This window comes from Somniosus microcephalus, chromosome 11, assembly GCF_052327205.1.
Source record: "Somniosus microcephalus isolate GS21.2 chromosome 11, FLI_Smic_1.0, whole genome shotgun sequence".
Taxonomy (NCBI): Eukaryota; Metazoa; Chordata; class Chondrichthyes; order Squaliformes; family Somniosidae; genus Somniosus; species Somniosus microcephalus.
Window position 1 is genome coordinate 2092456 of NC_140997.1, and position 16019 is coordinate 2108474.

Consider the following 16019-nt stretch of genomic DNA (forward strand, 5'->3'; position numbering starts at 1 on the left):
ATCCCACCCTATCCCTGTAACCCACGTATTTAATCCCCCTAACACTAAGGGTCAATTTTTTTTATCATAGCCAATCAACCTAACCTTTTGAAAGCCATGAGTTTGCCTCCACCACCCTTTCAGGCAGTGCATTCCAGATCTTAACCACTCGTTGTGTAAAAAAGTTTTTTCTTATGTTGCCTTTGGTTCTTTTGCCAATCACCTTAAATTTGTGTCCTCTGGTTCTCGACCCTTCTGTCAATGGGAACAGTTTCTCTCTATCTACTCTGTCCAGACCCCTCATAATTTTGAACACCTCTATCAAATCTCCGCTCAATCTTCTCTGCTCCAAAGAGAACAACCCCAGCTTCTCCAGTCTATCAACGTAACTGAAGTCCCTCATCCCTGGAATCATTCTCGTAAATCTTTTCTGCCCCTTCTCTAAGGCCTTCACATCCTTCCTAAACTGTGGTGCCCAGAATTTGACACTGGTGAGGTGAGAGTGACTGCCCTAGACATCAAGGCAGTATTTGACCGAGTGTGGCATCCAGGAGCCCTAGTAAAACTGAAGTCAATGGGAATCGGGGGGAAAACTCTCCACTGGCTGGAGTCATACCTAGCACAAAGGAAGATGGTTGTGGTGGTTGAAGGTCAATCATTTCAGCCCCAGGACATCACTGCAGGAGTTCCACAGGACAGCGTCCTAGGCCCAACCATCTTCAGGTGCTTCATCAATGACCTTCCCTCCAACATAAAGTCAGAAATGGGGATGTTTGCTGATGTGTTCAGTGCCATTCACTACTCCTCAGATAATGAAGCAGTCCATGCCCGCATGCAACAAGACCTGGACAACGTTCAGGCTTGGGCTGATAGGTGGCAGGTAACATTCGCGCCACAGAAGTGCCAGGCAATGACTATCTCCAACAAGCGAGAGTCTAACCACCGCCCCATGACATTCAACGGCAATACAACGGCTGAATCCCCCACCATCAATATCCTAGAGGGGGGGGGTCACCATTAACCAGAAACTTAACTGGACCAGCCACATAAATACTGTGGCAATAAGATCAGGTCAGAGGCTAGGTATTCTGTGGCGAGTGTCGCACCTATTGACTCCCCAAAGCCTTTCCACCATCTGCAAGGCACAAGTAAGGAGTGTGATGGAATACTCTCCACTTGCCTGGATGAGTGTAGCTCCAACAACACTCAAGAAGCTCGACACCATCCAGGACAAAGCAGTCTGCTTGATTGGCACTCCATCCACCACCTTAAACATTCACTCCCTCCACCACCGGCGTAACGTGGCTGCAGTGTGTACCATCTACAAGATGCACTGCAGCAACTCGCCAAGGCTTCTTCGGCAGCACCTCCCAAACCCATGACCTCTTCCACCTAGAAGGACAAGGGCAGCAGGTGCATGGGAACACCACCACCTCCAAGTTCCCCTCCAAGTCACACACCATCCTGACTTGGAAATATATCGTTGATCCTTCATCGTTGCTGGGTCAAAATCCTGGAACTCGCTCTCTAACAACACTGTGGGAGCACCTTCACCACACGGACTGCAGCGGTTCAAGAAGGCGGCTCACCACCACCTTCTCGAGGACAATTAGGGATGGGCAATAAATGCTGGCCTTGCCAGCGACGCCCAGATCCCATGAATGAATTTTTTTTAAAAACTCCAGTTGGGGCCGAACCAATGTTTTATACAGGTTCATCATAATTTCCACACTTTTGTACTCGATACCTCTATTTATGAAGCCCAGGATCCCGTAAGCCTTTTTAACTGCTTTTTCAACCTGCCCTGCCACCTTCAACGATTTGTGCACACATACCCCCAGACCCCTCTGTTCGTGCACCCCCTGCAGGATTGGACCATTTAGTTTATATTTCCTCTCCTCATTCTTTCTGTCAAAATGTATCACTTCACACTTTTCTGTGTTAAATTTCATTTGCCATGTGTCTGTCCATTTCACCAGCCTGTCTATGTCTTCCTGAAGTCTATCACTCTTCTCCTCACTGTTCACTATACTTCCAAGTTTTGTGCTATCTGCAGATTTTGAAATTGTGCCCTGTACACCCAAGTCCAAGTCATTAATATATATCAAGAAAAGCAGTGGTCCCAGAACTGACCCCTGGGGGGACACCACTGTGTACCTTCCTCCAATCCAAAAAACAATCATTCACCGCTACTCTCTGTTTCCTGTCACTTAGTCAATTCTGTATCCATGCTGCCACTGTCCCCTTTATTCCATGGCTTCAATTTTGCTGGCAAGCCTTTTATGTGGCACTTTATCAAATGTCTTTTGGAAATCCATATACACCACGTCAACTGTATTACCCTCATCAAAGAACTCAATCAAGTTAGTTCAACACGATTTGCCTTTAACAAATCCGTGCTGGCTTTCCTTAATTAATCCACACCTGTCCAAGTGACTGTTAATTTGATGCTATTGTACAAACAGATACTGGGTAATGAGTTAACTCCTAAAACCAGGTGCTCGGGCCACTTGTGCGAGTGACTGGTGCCACTGAACCTGGGAAGGTATTTACGGCAAACACCAATTTCTAACAGTGACCAGAAGCTTAGTTAAAGAGGTGGGTTTTAAGAAGGGGTTTAAAAGAGGAGAGATGCAGCGGGCAGGGCAAAGGATGGAGGGTGATGCCCAAGAGGCTAGAGTCAGGAACAGAGTTTGATGGGGGGAGATTGTAGGGCTGGCGGAGCCTATGAGATAGGGACGGTTGAGGCCATAAGTGAAGTCTCTGGTGGCATTCTTTGCTTGTTTGTAGTGGGTGGCATGCAATCTTTTTCACTCCCTCTCCAAAACAAAGTGGTGGAGCCGTTATCTCACATTGTCAGTTATATTTGTATTGGCATAAACTGCCTAAACATCACTTCTCAATTTTGCTGTGTATGGAAAATGTTTGGAGAGGTCTCCCTACTAAAATACCATCTCTGGGCAAAACAGTAACTGAAATGTCACGGTATTTGGTATCGTGGTGCTGCTTAGAAATGTGACACATACTAGTGTGTTAACTAGTCCCTCCTTCAGTAAATCACTGCGAAAGGTGCTGATTCTTATTGTCAACCCCTCATAAACTGAGGGATATATTAATGCACTGAAAGTTGTACATATGCACAGGCTACAACATCTCCAATCCCTCTTTGGGTGGGCTGAATTACTCCACAGAATAATTCCCCCCTTTTGTTTTATTTTGTAGGTCAACTCCTTGTCCTAATGTCAAACATGGGGATGAATGGGGGGAGCCCACAAAATGTGAGAGTGGGGATAACTGTCAGTACTGTCACTCTCGCACCGAGCAGCAGTTCCACCCGGAGGTAAGGCCGTAAAATGCGTACGTTGATGAAAAGCTGTGAGTGAATTCTAGTACAGTATTCTGATTAAGAGGGTTAAATGGTGGATTGGACTTGCGATAGCTTCACTGCTGAAAATTCTGGTACAGTGACTTTTAGACATGGCAGTGACCACTCTTCATATATAACTGTATACAGAGTGTTATTTGGCTGTTTGACTTCATTGCAGTACTGCGGGAGTACTGCATTGTCACAGACGCCCTCTTTCAGGTGAGACATGAGTTCTGTCTGCCCCCTCGGGTGGACGTAAAAGATTCCATTGCACTACTCTACTCTAGAAGAGCTGGGGAGTTCTGCTGTCTTGGCCAACATTCATCCCTCAACTAACGTCACCAAAAGAACAGATTATCTGGTCATCTCATTGCTGTTTGTGGGACCTTGCTGTTTTCAAATTGGCTGCTGCTTTTCCATACAAAACAACGGTGACTACACTCGAGAGTAATTTGTTGGCTGTACAGTACTTTGGGATCTCCTGAAAACGTTAAAGGAATTATATAAATGCACATTCTCCTCCCTTCTATCAGATCCTAGCTTGATCCACAACTGCAGCAGGAATCGGCAAGCAGGGTGTGAGCTGACCTCATTACAGGAGCAGCACTTAGGCTAGTTGTAGAGTCCCACTAATTCTTGGACTAAGATAAGCAAAGGCTAAGGATCAAGTCTGAGACCCTCCTTGTTTGTCTGCAGTGTATTTGTTAACCAAGTCCTTAAAATTAGACAGTGGGAGGGAGCCCTCGGGATTCCCCCCACCCCCCCCCCCCACCTCTCCATACTTTGGAATAGTGCCTGGCCTATACTGGCCACCTCACTATGGACACAGAGCTGAGATTGCGAAGTCATTCCGTGAAGGATGCAGGTGTGTTCCTGCTCCTGTGATCCAAATTGTGACGGGGCCTGAGAGTGCATTGGCTCATGAACAGTGTTGCCAATTCTCCCCCTGCTCTCCCACCCTGCTGTAAAAAGGAATGGTCCATCACATGGTGATTGTTGATGGGGGCGGGTGCTTCTGTAATGTACTCCATTATTAGGATGTGAGGCGTTTGAACTTTATTCACAATAATGGAAGATGACAAAAATATGACTGGTGTGTGTGCACATTTATAGATGTAATTTAGAACTAAAACTGAAGGAAAAACCAAGCGCCTTTGGGTATTTTGAAGGGTTGAAGGACTCTTGGTATTTGTTGTCAATTTGTAAAACATCCTTTTTTTAAATTGTATACAGAAGTTAGATACAGTTGAGGATGGTCATTTGGCATTCCAGCTGTTTCAGCATTGGTCAGATTGTCTCTATACAGAATGTTCTGTGACTTGACCAGTAATACCAGCAGTTTGTCAGAAAATTGCCTGACTCTGATACATGGGGTGGGATTCCTTTGTTGCATTTGTGCAGTTTAAATTTAACTTATATTTTGTTGAATTGAAAAGCTTTTTAAAAAGTCTGCTGACACCTACTTCCTAGAATCCAGACAGTTTCCCTTTCACCACCCTCCCACCCCCATCCAGCTCCCCTTTCTCTGGCCTCCCCTTACTGTATATACTCCCATATAGGATGACTCTTCCCCCACTCTGGCCAAGATGTGGGGGAATCTAGAACTAGGGGGCACAGTTTCAGGATAAAGGGTCGCCCATTTAAAATGGGGGTGAGGAGGAATTTCTTCTGAAGGTGGTGAATCTTTGGAATTCTCTACCCCAGAGAGCTGTGGAGGCCGGGTCAGTGAATATATTCAAGGCGGAGAGACACAGATTTTTGAAAAAGAGGGGAGTCGAGGGTTACGGGGAACGGGCAGGGAAGTGGAGTTGAGGCCAAGATCAGATCAGCCATGATCTCATTGAATGGCGGAGCAGGCTCGAGGGGCCGAATGGCCGACTCCTGCTCCTACATCTTATGTGGAAGACGAGGGTTAACATTCCAGATCAGCCAAGTTTTCCACAATTGCCTCTATACTGATGGATGATTTATTTTTACATGGCTATAAATAAAAATTTGCATTCAGATAGCTCCTTTTAATATCGAAAAATAGCCCAAGGCACTTGAGGTGTAATCGGACAAAAACTAAATATGAGCCAATGAAGGGGTTATTAGGAGGGGTGACTAAAGTGGTGGGTTTTAAGGAGGGTTCTAAAGGAGGAGAGGAAAGTGGAGAGGCGGAGAAACCCATGGAAGTGAAATCCAGAAGGTAGGGTCGGGGTGGCTGAAGGCACGACAGCGAATGGTGGGGCGAAGGGAGGGTCGGGGTGGCCGACGGCACGACAGCGAATGGTGGGGCGAAGGGAGGGTGGGTCGGGGTGGCTGAAGGCACGACAGCGAATGGTGGGGCGAAGGGAGGGTGGGTCGGGGTGGCTGAAGGCACGACAGCGAATGGTGGGGCGAAGGTAGGGTCGGGGTGGCCGACGGCACGACAGCGAATGGTGGGGCGAAGGGAGGGTGGGTCGGGGTGGCTGAAGGCACGACAGCGAATGGTGGGGCGAAGGGAGTGATGGATAAAGGCTGGAATGGGAGGGATGAAAAGTTCTGGGGGCATTTTAGGCTGGAAAAAGTTACAGCGACAGGGAGGGTGAGGTCATGAAGGTATTGAAAGACGAGGATGAGAATTTTAAATTTGAGGCGTCTGAAGACTAGAGGCCATAGTTGGTCAGCAAGAGCGGGAGTGATGAGTGAGTGGGATTTGGTGTGGGATAGAATATGGGTAGCAGAGTTTTGGGTGAGCTGAACTTTGCAGAGTGTGGAGGATGTGAGGCTGGTCAGGAGATGGTTGGAATATTTGAGTCTGAAGTTGACAAAGGCATTAATGAGAGTTTCTGCATGTAGACAAGGTAGCGGATATTTTTCTTTGTATTAACCTCTTTCTCCCCCTTTAGATCTACAAGTCTACAAAATGCAATGATATGCGGCAGACAGGATACTGCCCTCGTGGGCCTTTCTGTGCATTTGCACATGTTGAACGTAAGTTGGCAATCTGTGTTTCGCACATTGAGGGATGTTCCATTTTCGGAGGTTTATTATTCTGCCTTGGATTTGTTGCAGCAGGCAGACGAGTACAGGATTATCAAGTTGAAACAAAACTGCTTTTGATCGCAAACAGAAATGTAGAGAATGGGGTGGGGAGCACTTTTGCTGTTTTCTGCTAAATAATGATTGTAATGTTTGTGTTTAGAATTTCCCCCTCCCATTTAAAATTTGTTTGGATTCTTGCTCCATCTTTTCTTTTCCATAGCAATGTTTGGAGATCTGCAGGGGAAGAGGTTCATAAACTTCTCATAACCCAGTATTCCATAACTGGCCTTATCCACTTGAGGTGCTGAATTTGAAGCCTTATGAACCCAACCATCCTGCAATCAAAGTATAATTACATTTTTGAAAACCACATTGAAGGAAATTGGAGAGGAGATAACGAGGTGCTGACCACAATCTTTCAATCCCCCTTGGATATGCAAATTGTGGGGAAGGGGGTGTTGAGGGTAGCCAGTGTAACAGCTCTGCTCAAGGAAGGATAAGTGGGGTAACTGTCGATGTCTTTGTCCTGTGCCAGTTGTGGGCGAACACTTAGAATCCATCATTTAAGATGGAATATAATTAGTTAGAAATGCATTGGTCAAACCAGGACAGCCAGCATGGATCTGTTAAATGCATGTTGTTTTTGACACATTTGCGATTCCTGAAGATAAATGGAGGGAATGCAGTAGATGTGTTGTAAAACAGTTTTCAGGAGGAATTCGATAAAGTGATCAACGGCATCTTTCAGAGGAACTGTAGCAATAAGGATAGAAAGTTGGTTGATTGACTGAACCAATTCTATCTAACAATTGTTCCACATCTCATCTGGTACACACACTTCTTTCTGCCATCATCATTTGTAAAATGTTTAGTAAATTGAACATTTTATGCACTAAGTGCCCGACTGCTACATTGTGCTCAATGAGTGTTGCACAAGGTTTGGGTTAATGGGGGATGGTTCGGGTTGGAGGAGGGTTGGAAATGATGCACCCCAGGAATCGGTGCTGGCTCCATCTCTGTTCTCAATACAAGTGTGAAGTGACACATTTTGGTAGGAAGAATGAGGAGAGGCAATATAAACTAAATGGTCCAATTTTAAAGGGGGTGCAGGAACCGAAACCTGGGGGTGTTTGTACACAAACCTTTGAAGGTGGCAGGGCAAGTTGAGAACACTGTTAAAAAAGCTTACAGATCCTTGAATTTATGACCAGAGTACAAAGGCAAGGAAGTGATGCTAAACCTTTCTAAAACACTGGTTAGGCCCCAGCTGGAGTATTGTGTTCAGTTCTGGGCACCACACTTTAGGAAGGATGTCGAGGCCTTAGAGAGGGTGCAGAGGAGATTTACTGGAATGGTACATGGGATTAAAGACTTCAGTTATGTGGAGAGACTAGTGAAATTGGGGTGGTTCTCTTTGGAGCAGAGAAGGTTAAGGGGAGATTTGATGGGTATTCAAAATCATGAATGGTTTTGGTAGAGTGAATAAGGAGAAACTGTTTCCAGTGACAGGAGGGTCGGTAAGCAGAGGACACAGAGTTAAGATAATTGGCAAAAGAACCAGAGGCGAGATGAGGATTTTTTTTACGCAGCGAGTTATGATTTAGAATGCAATGCCCGAAAGGGCGGTGAAAGCAGATTCAATAATAACTTTCAAAAGGGAATTGGATAAATACTTGAAAAGGAAAGATTTGCAGGGCTCTGGGGAAAGACCAGGGGGGAGTGGGACTAATTGGAGAGCTCGTTCAAAGAGCCGGCACAGGCACGATGGGCCAAAAGGCCTCCTCCTGTGCTGTAACATTGTATGATTCTATGAATACGTATAAATGATTTGCACTTGGGATAGGGAGCACAATATTGAAACTTTCTGACTGAGGGGTTTGGCATACTGCAGAGAGGTCTGTAAAAGACTTCAAAAGGGCATAGAACAGGTAAGCAGAGTGCGCAGAAAGGTGGCAGGCACAACTTAACATGGATAGGTGCGAGGTAATGCACTTTGGAAGAAAAACAAGAAATGGGAGTATATACTCAATGGAAAGATGCTGAAAGGTGATGAGCAGAGGCATTTGGGATTCAAATGCGCAATTCCCTGAAAGTGAGAGTGCAAGTAGATTGTCCTTTTTTTTTTACCATTATAGCATTTTAGGTTGTATAACTAGTAATTTTTTAAGACCCTGGTTCGGCTACAGTTTAAGACTCTGTGCAGTTTTGGCTCCCCATCATGGAAAGAACATTTAAGATTTGGGCCTAGAAATTCAGTTGGTAGCGCCAGCCGCTAGTGCCTTAAGAGGGCGATAAGTGGGGCGCGAAGCGGCTAGCGCCCGGGCAAGGCGCGATCTGCGCCTCTCGCAAACTTGAGTGAAGATTTAGCGGCGGCACAAAACCGCAACACCCGCTCAGCTGCGCGTGCAGATCCTGACGTCATTTCATGGTGCAACGCCCTTGTTGCGCCCCGAACCGGAACTTCAGTGGCGCCCCCTTTCCGCCTGGCGCTCGCAGCGACTGGTTGAGTGGAACGGTTCCCAGTTGCTGTGGGGCTGGGGGGGTGCTATTTAAAGGGGACTCTTCCTGCATTGTTTGTGGTAGCCATTTTGAACCACTCCTTCTGTGTGAGAGAGAGATTTGGAAAGAGACAGAGAGAGAGCTTTCTGCTTTGACTCAGCGCTCGCACAGGTACTTCTGGCTTCAGGCCAGAGCTTTGCAGTTGGATTGATTTTTCAGTGCCATAGCCTTGAGTGGCCACATATAATGGGGGCTGCAGTGGGTGGAAACGTTGGGTTTCTGCATTGCATTGAAAGGGCTCAGAGACGCCGAGAGTGCCAATCATGGCCAGACGGAGAAGGGCCAACAGGCGTCGGCACAGGAGGCCTTACCCTCCCAGGGTATACCGCCAGCACTTCTCCTACCTCAACATGTCTGAGGAGCAGTGCATTCGGAGGCTTCGATTCAGAAGGGAGGTGGTCACTGAGATCTGCCACCTGCTTCAGAGATCTGCAGCCTCAGCTGAGGAACAAAAAGGGGGCAAGCACTTTGCTGGGAGTGTACTATAGGCCCCCAAACAGTCAGGGGGAGATAGAGGAACAGATATGTAGGCAAATCTCAGAAAAGTGCGAAAATAATAGGGTAATAATAGTGGGGGATTTCAACTTCCCCAATATAAATTGGGATAGTCAGAGTGTGAAAGGCTTAGAGGGTGCAGAATTCTTAAAGTGCATCCAGGAGAGCTTTTTGAGCCAACATGTAGAAAGTCCTACAAGAGAGGGGGCGGTACTGGACCTAATTCTGGGGAATGTAGCCGGGCAAGTGGTGGAAGTGTCAGTAGGAGAGCATTTTGGCGACAGTGACCACAATTTGGTGAGATTTAAGGTGGTCATGGAAAAAGACAAAGACGGCCCAGAAATAAGGGTTCTAAATTGGGGGAAGGCCGATTTTAATATGATAAGGCAGGATCTGGCCAAATTGGACTGGGAGCAGCTACTTATAGGAAAATCCGCATCAAAACAGTGGGAGACTTTCAGAAGGGAAATAGAGAGAGTACAACGCCAACATGTTCCTGTAAAGGTCAAGGGTGGGACCAACAAGCAAAGGGAACCTTGGATGACAAGGGATATACAAAAATGCATTAGAAATAAAAGGGGGGCTTTTGGCAGTTACAAAAGACTAAAGACGGAAGAAGCCCTAGAGGAGTATAAAAAATGCAGGGGCATACTTAAAAAAGAAATTAGGAGGGCGAGGAGGGGCCATGAAATAACACTGGCGAGCAAAATAAAGGAAAATCCTAAGATGTTTTATAAGTATATTAAGGGCAAGAGGATAACCAGGGAAAGGGTAGGGCCCATTAGGGACCAAAGTGGCAATCTGTGTGTAGAGCCAGATGATGTAGGCGGGGTTTTAAATGAATTTTTTGCATCTGTGTTCACTATGGAGAAAGACGATGCAGACATAGAAATCGGGCAAGGGGGCTGTGACATACTTGAACATATTAGCATCGAGAGGGAGGAGGTGCTAGCGGTTTTAGCAGGCCAAAAAGTGGATAAATCCCCAGGCCCAGACGAGATGTATCCCAGGCTGCTGTGGGAGGCAAAGGAGGAGATTGCAGGGGCTCTGACACAAATTTTCAGAACCTCTCTGGCCACAGGGGATGTACCAGAGGACTGGAGAACAGCTAACGTAGTACCATTATTCAAGAAGGGTAGCAGGGATAAACCAGGGAATTACAGGCCAGTGAGCCTAACATCTGTGGTAGGGAAATTATTGGAAAAAATTCTGAGGGACAAAATTAGTCTCCACTTGGAGAGGCAAGGATTAATCGGGGATAGTCAGCATGGCTTTGTCAAGGGTAAATCATGTCTGACAAATCTGATTGAATTTTTCGAGGGGGTGACTAGGGGGGTGGATGAGGGAAATGCTGTGGATGTGGTTTACATGGACTTCAGTAAAGCTTTTGACAAAGTCCCGCATAGGAGACTGGTCAAGAAGGTAAGAGCCCATGGGATCCAGGGTGCCTTGGCGCGTTGGATCCTAAACTGGCTGAGTGGCAGGAGGCAGAGGGTGATGGTCGAAGGTTGCTTTTGTGACTGGAAGCCTGTGTCCAGTGGGGTACCTCAGGGATCGGTGCTGGGTCCCTTGTTGTTTGTGATCTACATAAATGATTTGGATGAGAATGTAAAAGGTATGATCAGTAAGTTCGCAGATGACACGAAAATTGGTGGGGTGGTAAATTGTGAGGAGGAAAGCCTCAGGCTACAGGACGATATAAACGGGTTGGTCAGATGGGCGGAAAAGTGGCAAATGGAATTTAACCCTGAAAAGTGCGAGGTGATGCATTTTGGACGGACAAATAAGGCAAGGGAATACACAATGAGTGGTAGGACCCTAGGAAGTACAGAGGGTCAGAGGGACCTTGGTGTACATGTACATAGATCCCTGAAGGCAGCGGAACAGGTAGATAAGGTGGTTAAAAAGGCATATGGGATACTTGCCTTCATTAGCCGAGGCATAGAATATAAGAGCAGGGAGGTTATGATGGAACTGTACAAAACGCTGGTGAGGCCACAGCTGGAGTACTGTGTGCAGTTCTGGTCGCCTCACTATAGGAAGGATGTGATTGCTTTGGAGAGGGTGCAGAGAAGATTCACCAGGATGTTACCTGGGATGGATCGCCTCAGCTATGAAGAGAGGCTGGACAGGCTGGGGTTGTTTTCCTTGGAGCAAAGAAGGCTGAGGGGGGACCTGATTGAGGTGTACAAAATGATGAGGGGCATAGATAGGGTAGACAAAGAGGAACTTTTCCCCTTAGTAGGGGGGTCAATAACAAGGGGGCATAGATTCAGGGTAAGGGGCAGGAGATTTAGAGGGGATTTGAGGAGGAACTTTTTCACCCAGAGGGTGGTTGGAATGTGGAACTCAATGCCTGAAAGGGTGGTAGAGGCAGGAACCCTCACAACATTCAAGAAGCATTTGGATGAGCACTTGAAATGCCATTGCATACAAGGCTATGGACCAAATGCTGGAAAATGGGATTAGACTGGACAGGGATGGATGGGCGGCGCAGACACGATGGGCCGAAGGGCCTCTTTCTGTGCTGTAAAACTCTATGACTCTATGACGTCTCTGTCAGTGGCAGTGAAGATGACAGTGGCTCTCAATTTCTATGCCACCAGCTCCTTCCAATCCGCTACTGGGGACATTGCCAATGTCTCCCAGTTCGCGGTGCATTGCTGCATCCGCCAGGTCACGAATGCCCTCTTCAGAAGGAGACGTCAGTACATTTCCTTCCCCATGACCCTGGACAAGCAGCAAGAACGCGCCATGGGATTTGCAAGAATAGCGGGCTTCCCCATGGTCCAGGGCGCCATTGACTGCACGCATGTGGCTTTGCGGGCGCCTCTAGAGAATGCCGAGGATTACCGCAACCGGAAGGGGTACCATTCGCTGAACGTGCAGTTGGTGTGTGACCACAGGCAGCTCATACTTGCTGTCAATGCCCGCTTTCCAGGCAGCAGCCACGACGCCTTCATCCTGCGCCAGACTTCAGTGGCAGACATTTTCGAAGCCCCGGCTCACCCAGGACGCTGGCTTCTCGGGGACAAGGGCTATCCTTTGTGCACCTGGCTGATGACCCCGCTCCGTGCGCCCAGCACCCCTGCTGAAGAATGATACAATGACAGCCATCACAGGAACATCATTGAGCACATGATCGGCGTGCTGAAGCAATGATTCCGCTGTCTGGACCATTCCGGGGGAGCCCTACAGTACTCGCCTGAGCGAGTCTCCCATTTCGTTGTAGTGTGCTGCATGCTGCACAACCTGGCTATCCTCAGGACTCAGCCACTGCCAGCAGACATTGGAGCACCACTAGAGGAGGAGGAGGAGCACCAAGATGGGAGGGAGGCACAAAGTGCAAGGCCCGTCCGTCGGCGGCTTATTGCAAGTCGGTTCTAGGCCCCCTCTCAGGGAATGGCTTGTGCCATTGAAAGAACATGAATGGAGCCGCTCCGCAAACCCTGAGGCGGTCAAGGCAACAAATAGTTCAAAGTGCAAACATGCACAATCTGAATAGAGACAATTTTTTATTTAACAAACTCTGGGCCCTTCCCGCATGACAAACAAATACAGAGAAACCCCCCAAAAAACAGACACATAACTGGCTCTCACAACCTGGAGACAATGAACAAAACAGTAAAACAAAAATTACCATGATCCTTGGCCTTCATAAAAAACAAAAACAACATCCTCGGCCTTCAGAAAAACAAACACAATATCCTCGGCCTTGAGGGGAAAAAAAACACATTTTGCCACACCTACTTTTCGGCCTGCGAGGGTGATCTGCCTCGCTTACGAGATTGGCCCCTTCCCGCCCTGCAGCTCCTCCGCAATGGGACCCCAGTGGCTGCAACAAGGCTGGGGGAAGGCTGATGAGGGTTAGATAGTGAGTCGACAGATGCCCTTGGGGGACGGCCTGGACCAGCTCTGGGCCTGGAGGGCCCGGCTGCTGACTGCTCCAACTCTGCTTGGGCGGCAGCAGTCTGTCCTACGGGTGGTGGCAGCTGCAGTAGAGGAGTGACAGTGTTGGCAGCAGGAAATGCTGCCAACCTGACAAAGCACAGGCACTCCTTGGTCGGCTGATACACTGGCACTCGCACGGGCCAGCACTGGAGCATGCGCAGCAATCTGCTGAAGCACAGACTGCTGGGCTGCTGCGGCGAGGGCCCCTGATCTGTGTCTGCATCAGACCAGCCAGTGACTGCATGGCACGACTAAGCCCTTGGCTGGAAGCCGCATGTGATGCAGCGACGTCCTGCTGACTCCTGGCCTGTGCTGCCCCGAAGTCCTGCAGACTCCTGGCCTGTGCTGCCCCGAATTCCTGTACACTCCTTGCCAGTGACTCTATGGAGTCAGGCATCCTTGCCACTGCAGCCATGATCTCAATGTGCCTGCGCTCCGCCTGGGCGCCCATTTCACCAAGGAGCCGCACCTCCTCTGCGCTCACTGTAGCAGGACTGGAGGCCGCACTCACCCTCTGGGGAGAAGGCCGCCGAGCTTCCCTACCCCTCCCGCACTGCTGCAGCCCGCTGGGCCCCGGAGCTTCACTCTCCTCAGACCCTTCCCCCCCCTGCTCCCCTCCAGGGATGACGTGTCCCCATCATGGCCATGGGCTGCCTCGGCTGAGGGTGTCACTGATGGGCCGGCTTCCTCTTCCTCCTCCTCACCTTCCGATTCACTCACCGTGCCAGCTTGGGGGCCCGCCTCTTCACTTGGCGAATCAGCATCTGAAAGCAGGGAGGCACAAGAGTTGCTTTAGAGTGAGGGCAGGGCGGCAACGAGGGAGGCATGAGTGCTGCTATGCACTGCATTGGTTCGAGAGTGGCAAAGGATGCTGGTGTGAGGCACAAGTGGAAAGAGAGAGGTCAAAAAGGTGATGACCTTACCATTGCTGTCCAGAACTGGGTCGGCATCACCAGTGGCGACGGGGCCAATCAGCCGGCCTGCCATGATCCGCTCCACGTCGCTGAGGTCTTTAAGTTCAGCACGGCCTCCCCCGGTCCGTTGCTGCTGCCTCCTATTGTGGGCCAGCTTGCCCTGCAAGAGAAAGGACGGGCTCTGAGTACAGTGTGAAGCCCTCATCTTGCCTGCACTGCCTCCCATGGTCGAATAGCCCTGACAGTGTCAAGCCCTGATCTTGCCTGTACTGCCTCCCATGGTCGAATAACCCTGACAGTGTGTAAAGTGCTGAATGTGCATGTGATTTTCATGAGCGCCCCATAGGTGTTGGATGAGGGCTGGGCATTGGGGCTTTCAGGACCCTTTGGCTATAAAGTGAGGTGCACATGCAGGGATGAAGAGGATACTGGAAAGGGTACTCACACTGACAACCCGAGTGAGGTCATTGAACTTCTTTCTACATTGTGTTGGTGTCCTGGGGACCATGCTGCTGGAGGTCACTCTGTGTGCCACCTCCCTCCAAGCTTTTCTATATTCGCTGGGCAGCGGCCTCCTGCCACTGTCAGGAAAGAGGATAGGTCGCCTGCGCTCCACTGCACCAACCAGAACCTTCAGGGCACCCTTACTGAAGCGCTGCGCTCGCTCCCTAGCCTTCTCCATAGTCGTGGGCGTTGCGTTGTCGAAGCAGGTCTGTCCAGGCCTAGAATCAGGGCTCCAGTGTGCAGGGCGTGGCTACAAACCAAATCGACCCTCCCCCTTTAAGAGCAGAGCGGCGCCAGCGTGTCTGCCTGCAATCGATAACTCGTCGCACCTGCGCTGCGCCCGTCCTCAGTCGTAGCACCTCGGCTCGCCGGCTTAGCACCTTATGATAGTCATGCATCGCCTGCTTTAGCGCAGCAGCAACCTCTTGGGGCAATGCAACTCAATTTTGGCGAAGGTGGCGCTAAGTTGCGCCGGGTGCTAAATTTAGCGAACGCCCGGCTGTAGCGCCCCAAACGTGGCGATACTGAATTTCTAGGCCATGGTATCGATTCACCAAGATGATGCCAGGGATGAAAAACTATAGATAAAAGAGAGACTTGAGGTACTGCTGTAGGAACGGAGGTTCCTAGCTGAATAAAGTATTCGACTCGATGAATCAAATCAACAGGTTTTAATGAACAACGAAGTTAGCAGGGAAACTACAGGAGAAACGGTATACAGGTCTATACAGCTTGCTGGGCACCCGACGACTACTGGAAGATTCTGGAAGCTGACGTCATGACGTTCTTCGCGCCACTGGTGGTCATGTGAGCAGCGTCATGACGTCATCACGGGTGCAGGAAAACACCATACAGTACAGTTAACAGGCAGTTTAAAGGTGCAGTCCGCGGTTGCACTATACTGTAGTTAAAGGGATTACTTGTATTACTAACTGTTCTGAGACCCTTGGTGGCTCCGCCACAGGCGCCCCCCCAGAATCCACTTTAACAGACATTGTCAACCGAGTAGGAGGCTTAATGATCCTGGTCGAACGGCGGCGAAACTCAGGCAGCGGAAACAGGGCGTTACTCGAAGAACCAGTGCTGGATTGCGACAGAAGCGGCGTCTTGGGCGAGGCAGAAACGGTGGTCAGAGGTGCAGGCGCGTCGGAGGCCGAATCGGGCTGTTCGACGGTGGTTTGATGCACAGCTGGTCTGGTGGCTAACGGCGGTCGGCCACGGCGAGGCGGTTGGGCAGCCACGAC

At 49.1% G+C, this 16019-nt stretch overlaps 1 protein-coding gene across 2 annotated transcripts in view; it reads left to right on the forward strand.

Annotated features, from left to right (window-relative positions):
• Positions 1 to 16019, forward strand: part of unkl (unk like zinc finger) — a 304546-nt gene that overhangs the window by 172759 nt on the left and 115768 nt on the right. For both annotated transcript variants that reach the window (XM_086000032.1, XM_086000033.1), the window contains exons 6-7: positions 3202 to 3319; positions 6217 to 6301. In XM_086000032.1, coding sequence (XP_085856158.1) covers positions 3202 to 3319; positions 6217 to 6301 — 203 coding nt within the window. The remainder of the gene's footprint in view (positions 1 to 3201; positions 3320 to 6216; positions 6302 to 16019) is intronic.